General features: G+C 45.3%; 1 protein-coding gene across 1 annotated transcript; it reads left to right on the top strand.

The window, feature by feature from the left end:
- Positions 1-4669: 4669 nt before the first annotated feature.
- Positions 4670-10473, top strand: LOC122146143. The gene is made up of 2 exons (XM_042763917.1): positions 4670-6705; positions 7701-10473. Exon 2 carries the CDS (start codon positions 7755-7757, stop codon positions 10401-10403), a length of 2649 nt encoding a protein of 882 aa, XP_042619851.1. The 5' UTR covers positions 4670-6705; positions 7701-7754; the 3' UTR covers positions 10404-10473.

Here is a 10473-nt window from a genome sequence, read left to right as displayed (position 1 = left end):
TGCAGCCGACTAGACGAGTGGTTCCTGCCGGGACACCGCCAGGCCCCTCCACAGAGGGCTGCACCCTTCTTCCCTGAGGTCCACGAGGAGCTCACGAAGTCGTGGCGCACCCCTTACTCTGCCCCCCTCAAAACATCTGCCTCTCACAGCCTCACTGCGGTTGACAGCGTGGGGCAGAAGGGCTATAAGAAGATCCCTCCAGTGGACGAAGCCATGGCTGCACACCTGTGCCCGCCTGCTGCCATTGGATGGAGTGAAGAGCTTACGCCTCAGCCGGCCAGGCTGCTTCGGCATTGCACTCCATGGCAGTGCTTCAAGTGTACCAGGCAAAGCTCCTTCACACCATGGACGAAGTGGGGCAAAACCCGGCCACATTTATGGAGTGAAGCAATACGACGGACCTGGCCCTGCGTGCTACTAAGGCCACCGCCCAGGCTATTGAGTGTTCGATGGCCAGCTAGGTGGTGTTGGAACGCCACCTCTGGCTAAATCTGACGGAGATCAAGGACGCAGATAAAACAGTCTTCCTCGACTCGCCTGTCTCCCCCGCTGGTCTTTTTGGCCCCGCTGTGGATGGGTTTGCTGAGCGCTTCACCACTGCACAAATGTCGTCCCAGGCTATGTGACACTTTTTCACACAGTTCCTTACAGTGACTCAGTGCCCGAACCAATTCAACCCCTCACCATGTGGGCCGAGGCATGGCAGACCATCCCCGGAGTGTCAGAATGGGTGTTGAAAACAATAAAACGAGGTTACGTACTGCAATTCACTCAAAGGCCCCTGTTATTCAACGGCGTGGTCCTATCCTCTGTGACAGCTGAGGATATGCATGTCCTTTGATCAGAGCTAAAATCTATGCTGTCGAAAAGGGCCATAGAAGTGGTCCCCCCAGCGCAGAGTGAGTCAGGCTTCAACAGCCGGTACTTCCTCGTCCCCAAAAAGGATGGCTGTCTCAGACCCATCCTCGATTTAAGGCATCTGAACCAGGCCCTGATGAAGTGCTCATTCAGAATGATCACTTTGAAGCAGATCCTCATGCAAATACGCCCAGGGGACTGGTTCTTTTCCCTAGATTTGAAAGATGCTTACTTTCACATCCAGATAGCCCCCCATCACAGGCGCTTCTTGAGATTCGCTTTTGAGGGAGTGGCATATCAATACACGGCAATATCAATATCATTCCATTCGGGGTGTCCCTGGCTCCCAGCGCTTTTACGAAGTGCATAGATGCAGCTCTCTCCCCTCTGAGACAGATGGAAGTGCGCATACTGAATTACCTCAACGACTGGCTCATTTTGGCCTAGTCAGAGGCGGAGCTGGTGGCTCACAGATTCCTCCTCCTCAACCACTTTAGAGTGTTTGGGGCTCAGGATCAGTTTTTCCAAGAGTTTGTTGTCCCCCAGCCAGTGTATCATGTTCCTGGGGACAATTATCGACTTGGGCCGTAGTCTCGCCAGAGTGAGTTCTGGCCATTCGGCAGCTCGCGGAAACCTTTACGCCTGGAAATGATCTGCCGCTCAAGAGGTTTCAAAAGATGCTAGGTCTCATGAGCTCAGCATCGCCAGCTCTGCAGCTGGGCCTGCTTTACATGCGGCCACTACAGTTTTGGCTAAAACCTCAAGTCCCGCCCCATGCCTGGCGGCACGGTTGTCACATGATCAAGGTGAGCCAGACGTGCAGTGCAACCCTGGCCCCTTGGACGAACCCCAGCTGGTACGAGCAGGGGGCAGTGGTGGGGATAGTTGGCAGGTGGAAAGTCATCTTCACAGATGCTTCCAAGACGGGCTGGGGAGCCCTGTGCGAAGGTCATCCAACCTTTGGTGTTTGGACGAGTACAGAAAGCAAGCTCCATATCAACCGCCTGGAAATGCTGGCTGTATGTCGAGCTCTCTACGCTTTCTTACCACTCCTGGCAGGGAACCACGTCCTAGTCCGGACGGACAACATGACAGTGGTGTCCTTCATAAATCGCCAGGGCGGGCTCTCCTCAAAACCCCTATTCACTCTAGTGAAAGGCATCTTAGATTGGGCCCAGCACCACCTGTTCTCGCTGAGGGCAGTGCATGTGCAGGACGTTCTGAACACAGTGGTGGACATGTTGTCCCGGGGCAACCTTCCCTCGGAGGAGTGGAGGCTCCATCCCCAGACTGTTTAAAGGACTTGGGACGTCTTTGGGAGGGCAGAGGTCGACCTCTTCGCCTCCAGAGACAATTCTCATTGTCCAATCTATTTTTCAAAAGTCAAGGATGCCCTGGCCCACGAGTGGCCCAGTCTCCTCCTTTATGCTTTTCCCCTGATCGCTCTGATCCCCCAGGTCATCAGACGAATCAGGGAGGATGCACACAAGGTCCTCCTGGTAGCCCCTCTGTCGAGGAGCCAACCATGGCTCTCGGACTTGTCACAGCTGTCACTAGGGGAGCCATGGCCGATCCCATTGAGACGGGACTTCCTCTCTCAAGAGTACAGAACGATATGGCACCCCAGACCCTGTTGCAGCTGTCGCTAGCGGAGCCATGGCCCATTGAGACTGGACCTCCTCTCTCAAGTGAACCGAATGATATGGCATCCCAGGCCCGAGCTGTGGGCTCTCCATGTATAGCCTCTTGATGAGAGTCGGTAGACCTCCAAGAGAGCATTATGAATACTATATTACAGGCTAGAGCTCCATCGACAAGGCACCTCTGTAGCCTTAAATGGTTGGTTTTTACCGCCTGGTGCACAGCCTGGGGTGAAGACCCGTTCATTTGTGACATATCTCAGATATTGTCCTTCCTCCAAGACTTAATGGATAGGGTCCGTACTCCCTCTACCCTTAAAGTCTGTGTTGCGGCTATTGCAGCCTCTCATGCTCCTATAGCCGGGCAGTCTGTGGGTAAAAACAACCTGGTTGTTTGTTTTCTGAAGGGGTCCAGAAGGCTGAACCCTCCTCGCCTCTTCACAATCCCCACATGGGATCTATCCACGGTTCTTAGGGGCCTCAAAGAGCCGCCCTTCGAACCACTTCAGACTGCCAACTTAAGTTCTCTGTCACTGAAAACTGCTCTGATAGTGCCGCTAGCATCGATTAAGGAAGTTGGAGACTTACAGGCGCTCTCCGTGGGCCCCTCTTGTCTTGAGTTTGGGCCTGGCGACTCCAATGTCGTCCTGAAGCCAAGGCACGGGTATGTCCATAAGGTTCTCTCCACTCCATACAGAGACCAGATTGTTGTTCTCTTCACTCTTCCTCCTCCTCAGGATGATCAGAAGTTAAACTTACTCTGCCCTGTCAGGGCTTTGAGAGCCTACATTGACCGTTCCGCCTCTCTTTTCGACAGTCGGAACAGCTCTTTGTGTGCTTCGGAGGCCACACCAAGGGTCATTCGGTCTCGAAGCCAAGGCTATCCAGATGGATAGTGGACGCAATAGCTATCGCTTACTCATCCTCCGGGCTCCAATGTCCAATAGGAGTTAGAGCACACTCCACAAGGGGCATGGCCTCCTCATGGGCTTGGTCTAGTGGCGTGTCTATCGCAGAAATATGTGCAGCGGCTGGCTGGGCCTCACCATCCACATTTGTCAGGTTCTACAACCTGGATGTTCCTGCACTACAAACGCAGGTCCTGTCAGCATAAGCACAACGTCATGGTCAGTTTTTGCTAGTTGTCCAGCCTAGGACCCCGACTGCGTCTGGGTCTCTGGGGTTAGCTTTGTCTCCTACACATTCTCAGGCCCCTTGGCGCCTGAACTGTAGGAGGTCAGCAAGATGACTGGTGTAATTACATCCCCGACTGGTCTGGGATATTTTACGTATTCGTTACAAGCCCTTCTTAGTGCTCTGGGCGAATACCCGGTCATCCTTTCCGATAGCACTTTGTGATTATATTATACCCATAGCGTCTTAGCCTAACACTTCCCATAACACCCGATGTACTTGCTACATCATTAGAAGAATGGCATCTACGCTAATATTAGTCTGTTTCTCCCTTATTCCGAGGTCACCGTAGGCACCAGATCCAGTCTGTATCCAGATCAGATGGTCACTGCAGTCACCTGGATCCAGTACGTATCCAGCCCAGATGGTGGATCAGCACCTAGAAGGGACCTCTACAGCCCTGAAAGACAGCGGAGACCAGGACAACTAGATGAGCCCCAGATACGCTGTAAAGACCATGTCTCAGATGACCACCAGGACAAGACCACAGGAAACAGATGATTCTTCTGCACAATCTGACTTTGCTGCAGCCTGGAATCGAACTGCTGGTTTCATCTGGCCAGAGGAGAACTGGCCCCCCAACTGAGCCTTGTTTCTCCCAAGGTTTTTTCTTCATTCTGTCACCGATGGAGTTTTGGTTCCTTGCCGCTGTTGCCTCTGGCTTGCTCAGTTGGGGACACTTCATATACAGCGATATCGTTGACTTGATTGCAAATAATTACACAGATACTATTTAAACTGAACTGAGCTGAATGATGACATCACTGAATTCAATGATGAACTGCCTTTAACTGTCATTTTGCATTATTGACACACTGTTTTCCTAAGTAATGTTGTTCAGTTGCTTTGACACAATCTGTTTTGTATAAAGCGCTATATAAATAAAGGTGACTTGACTTGACCTTAAATGGCTTACGAAGCAGTACGAGTGTAGTATCGATAGGGAATCTTTTTTTGTTGTTGTTTTTTTTGTTATTAGGTTTGTCTTATACACCACTTTTGAAATATGTTCATGTTTTCTTCTTATTACCAATCATTTTAAAGTTGTTTAAAGAAATACTATGTTTTAAATGATTTACAATGGTTTTAGAGCAGTTAATGAATATCATTGAATACCTGAATACGTGAATTACTTGTGTTACGTTTATTTGGTTATAAATAAGTAGTTTGAAATGTTATCACAATGTTATCTGGCACTGCCAGTTTGAACTTTGTTTAGTGGAGTGATATTTATAATTAATTGCTCTTGCATGAAGATACATATTTAGTTTGGTAACTGTTTATTGCACACTAAAAATAGTTCATCGCTTTTGTTCACTGTCCTTCTTGTACAAAGCCAGTATGCAGAGTTCATCTGCAGCAGCTCCTCATAGATAATGTAGGAAGTAATGTAAGAGGATATCTACAGAAAAGACACAGGAGGACACACAAACACATGCACCATATCAGATGACTTTGCATGCAATGTTACAGTTATTTAAATGACTATTTAAATTTCTACTGCAATGCAATGGTTTAATCTCCATTTTTCTAAATTATCGTACAAAAGACGTAATTTCACCCAGACTGCGGAAACCTTAGACGACATTGGCAATCTTTTTTTTTTTAAGATTTATAAATCGTCTTACACTCTCTTGGACTGAATCATCTTCATGCCATCACAATTGGACACATTATTATTATTATTTTTTTTTTTAACTACACACAGAGAAAACTTTGATGATTTGCCAAATGGTGACTGTCATTATTTCATTTAGTTTCCTGCTTGGCATGTCTTGCTTGCATCCATATTTCTACCGTGTCCCTCCTCTCTTTTATACCATTGTCTCTCAAACAGAACCGATCAGGACTAGTGCTGTAAAATAGTATTAAATTAAGTAGGTGTCTCAGATTGTACCTGAATGGGAAATATTGTACTACATTACACAAGGTGAAATTTTGCTGCTAAACCTTTTCTTTAGATTGTTGTAAATTGCCATTTATCCAGCTTATAGTCTGCCAGTTTTTTTTTTTTTTTAAATCTAAAAGATACTGCATTATGTTTATCATGCATCTTAGGTATGCACTGCTATCATTCGCTATATTCACAGCATGAATCTTCATGTACTCTGATAATAACCTACTTTTCTTTACTTGCAGTATCTCTTCCTCCCACTACACATGCACACTTTGGACTCAACTGCTTTAAACCTCATCATGAATTAAGTATTGGAGTGTTGCGCTGATGTGTAGCCTGATGTCATACTGGGCCTGAAGAGCTGAGATAGAAGGCTGCAGAGTGAAAATACAAGTGAGCAAAGGAGAGCAATTGCACTTTTCAGTTTTGTGATGACATTTTTTTTCTTTTTAGTCTGTCTTTTGCCTCCCACATATATGCTGTCCTCTTTCGTTCACTGCCTGCCTCCCTGAATTTGAAATGCTAATAATCTCCTCGGTGCTAGAAATATTCTGACTCCCTTTCTTCTATCTGTCTCTCCCTCTCCTTTGCTCATATTTGTCTGTCAGCCACAATTTCTCTGTGTTTTCCAGTAGTCTTTCTCTAGCCAATCCTTGGTTCCTCAATTCATCAGTTCTGTCAGAGTTTCTCGGCTTTCCATCTGTCAGTCAATGTCAAAGTTTTGTTTGTCACATGCACATCAGTACTGTGGGAAAGAAACACTTTCTTTGCAATTCTTAAATATGAGAAAGTAATAAAGAGAACTGATAATAATACTATTAATAAAGGGCAAATAAATAATCAGTAATAATAAATAATGTTCAATATATAGTTGATACATCAGTAATATAAAGGCAGTCAGAAAAGACAAACAAAATGTGCATTGTTTGTTCTCTGGTCTTGTTTCACTGATTGCCCTCTCAAATGTACTCAGCAACTGTTCCACGAGACAGTGAACCATATCAAATTCCAGAAGCAAGGTTCCCTACTTTCAGTCAGTACAACAGCCTGAAACAATGGGTTGAGTGTTATGTTGTTATCTCTCCAAGAAACATCTTAGCTCTGGCAATAAAAAAGGTAAGATGAAACAACTTATAATTTCACCTACAAGGCATTTTGCTTATTTGCTTATTTGATTTGCTTCTTTAAATGTTTTAATATTTCTGAAGATACAATCCAAAACATGATATTTTGATGTAAAAACTGGTGTTATTTAATTGCATAACATTGTTAAAAAATTGCTCCTGCACTACTGTCACCTTAATACCCATTTTTAAAATATATTGCACATTATTGCTATATTATATATAATTATATGTTATGCTAATTATAATACATGAATTTATTCTGTATTACAATTATTTAATTGTTGTATTCATTGTTTATTTTTACTGTGGTATCTTTATGTTGTAATGGCTGCTGTTGTCATGACTTTGGTTGCCATAGGTTACAGGAAAGCAACTACTTTTTCCTAAACTGTAAGGAGAGTATTGATGATGCATGAGTGCTTGACCTGAAAAGCGCTTTGAGGTGTTTTATTCACATAAGTGACATAAGCAGGTCTTTGCAGTTTATTTTTCATTTTGAGACAAAAATATTTAATACTGTATAAATAAGTAATAGTGGTTCCACATACTGTAAAGGTCAGTTTCAAAAGAGGGCTGTAGACATGTTTCATGAAATGTTGATTATGTGTTGCAGCACACTGATTGCTGGCTGGATTTCTTATCTACTTTTTCCCTTAAAATCTTTTAGAATTTTCAGCTAATTTGAGTGTTTGTAAAGTTGATGTGAAACCTGTTTGACAGTAACATTAATAAAATGAGTGTCGTAAAATGAAGATTAAACTTTCATCTAAGAGAGGATCTTCTGATCTTCTGAGTTTTCATTACCTGTTTGTTTTGTGCTTTAATGTCACACTATGATATTACACATTTCAATTATATGAGAATTAAATTCATGTTTTTTTATTTGTCTTAATGCCATAATATTAAATACAAATTAGTGCAATGAAGATCATTTTTCTAATAGCCTCAATTTTATTCCCTTTTTCTCTGTACCTCTCCTAACAGGTCCAAAATAGATACAAGCCTCTGCAAATAAGCCTTTACTAATTCCCTGCAAAAATGTCTGCTGCATCTCCAATGAGCAACAAAACTTCCCCTAGCATATCTCCACAGCCCCCTCTAAGCCCAACGGCACAGTCAGACATAGAAGGTCATGAGGGCCCAAAGCCTACTCAGGTAGCCTCTTTGCTTTCCTTACCATGTTGGGCTACCCAGGCACTATGTGATTTAGCAAGATGTGAAACAGAGCTCAGACGTCTGAGGGAGCAACAAGTGACTGAAGCGCAGACTGTAGGTCGAGGTGTGGAGCGTGCACTGCTTGGAGCACAAAGGGAGGAACGTCGTCTACTGGAAAGGGTAGAACAGGATCACCGGGACCTACAGCGCAGACAGGTGCAGAGGGACAATGGAGCAGCCATAAGTGTTGGACAAAGATTGATAGACCAGCGATTATATAAAGTCATTAAACTTCGAGAGCTAATAAAGAAATGTGGTGGTGGGGATGGTAATAAAGATCGAGAGTGCGATCTGAAGCGGGACCAGCTTCTTAAGGGTGTTGCAGAACTAGTCCAACCTTGGGAAGTCTCGCTTACACTCAGTCGTGTATCTTTTAAACCAAGTGCCCAACCAAATGCTGTAACTTTTGGTGAAATCAAAATACAAGACCACAATGTTTATTTTCCTGTTGGAGGCTGTGGGCAGCAGGGGCAAATGTGTTCCCTCCATGCCAATGAAGCACGCGGTGTGGCTCATGTCAGTGGAGAGGGACTGAGCACACCTGATGGAACAAGTCCTGGACAAAACCAAGTCCTATCTCCAGGGCCTAATCCAAGTCACTCATCCATTAATAGTGGGAACTTGAGGGTTGTCCGGAAGCTCTGTTTGTCAGCCCCAAGTGATGAAGAATCAGGGGAAGAGGTGAAACGTCAGTCCCCACAACTGTGTCACAGATCCCCTAAACTTGTCCCATGTGAACGTGATACATCACAGGAGGATGAGTGTGAATCTCCTTCATCTGAATGCAAAGAAGATGAGCTCTTTTTGGCTGTGCCATCACTTAGTCATGGTGAGTCAGAGGGTGAGGATTTTGCCCGAATACAAAATGGACCAATCACACAGTTTGCTTCACAGAGAGCAAGAAGGCAACAAGAACTCTCTCCATCTCCAGAACAAGGTCATCAAGAACAAGGTGGCTGGTTCTTGCATCAGTTTGACCATAAAAATCATGCAAGAAGGACTGGATCTACATCACCACAGAGCCCCAGAGAGATCATCTCTAGTCAAGGCAGCAACAACCACTTCCTTTGTGGTAGGTCTTGTTCTCAATTAAGTGCATCCTCAGATGACCACCCACAAAACCGTGCACCATCCCCTGCAGAGAGTGTAGATTCTGGGTACACCTTCATTATCAGCGCCCCCAGAGATTTTACCAACTCCCAGCGTCATACTGCTCGCCTCTCCAGATCAGCTGCTGACATTTCCTACTGCAACAGACCCCTCAGTGAAACCAGAACACACCAATCAAGCATATGGAGTGTAACTAAGAGTCATTTATCCTCACTCACAAGCCCCAACTTCCAAAAACGAAATGAGGTATCACGGACTAAATCCTGTCCCAGTCATGGTAACTTCTCTCAAAAGAACACCCAACAACATGCTTCTTGTTCCAGTAGAGTGTCTCGTTCACTCTCTATGTCTGTTATCGATAACTCATCTCAGAAAAGACGGAACCACTTTACATCAGGACGGCAGAATTCTCTAAATGAGAACAAATTGCGTGGAGAGAGGAGTGAGCCAGCCCTTCTAGAGTTAGAGGAGGATGCTGAATCATTAGCACCAGAGCAGGTGCGTCTTGTCCGGCAGTTTGGTAAACAAGGCTCAGGACGTGCTGATCTCACTCTGCCCAGTGGTGTCCACGCAACACCGCAAGGTCAGCTGTTCTTTGTGGATTGTGGGAATGCTCGTGTCCAGGTAACTGATGCCCATGGCAATATCCTACAACAAGTGACTTCTCCAAGTAATGACTTGGGAGGCTCCTCACAACGTTGCCGCAATTACTTTGATGTGGCTGTCAATGCCAAGGGTTTGATTGCTCTGAGCTGTGCAGCTGAAAGGGCTCTCCTGATCCTTAGTCGGCATGGGCGTCTTCTACAAACATTTGGAGGGGGACCCTACATTGCAGGAGTACCTCGAGATGAGTTGGAAGCACCGAGGGGAGTGACAGTCACCCAAAGAGATGAATTCCTAGTTGCAGATATACGAAAGGGTACTCTTACAGCACTAAAACTTGAACCTAAAACTGGCTCCAGATTGGAACGCACTGTGGTGACCGGTTTCCACAGGCCTTACCTGGTCGCAGCATGCCTGTACTCTGGTCTGATCGCAGTGTCTGAGCGAGGCAGTGAAATAGGGCAGGAGCCTTGTGTGAAGATTTTAGGGATGGACACCCTACGAATCCTGGGTGTTTGTTCTAGCTTAGGGCCCATACTCTCCTGTCCTTGGGGCCTCTGCATTGATAAGGATGGGTCTGTTATGGTGGCAGACTGGGGAGAAAAACATCGGGTACTTCTATATCCTTCTGAAGGGGCAGGACGAGTTATTTTGTCTGATGGACTTAGCAGCCCACGTGGACTGGCACTTTTACCTAATGATCTTCTAGTTGTGTCAGACAGCATGCACCACTGCATTAAGATTTATCAGTACAAATGAAGAGTTGCCACATACTGTAGCTCAAAATTCAAAAGAAAAATGTCACATAATGAGATGAATATATATATAC

The sequence above is a fragment of the Cyprinus carpio genome, chromosome A9 (genome assembly GCF_018340385.1).
Source record: "Cyprinus carpio isolate SPL01 chromosome A9, ASM1834038v1, whole genome shotgun sequence".
Taxonomy (NCBI): Eukaryota; Metazoa; Chordata; class Actinopteri; order Cypriniformes; family Cyprinidae; genus Cyprinus; species Cyprinus carpio.
Note: the sequence above shows the minus strand (reverse complement) of the source record. Positions and strands in the feature narration are given on the sequence as shown.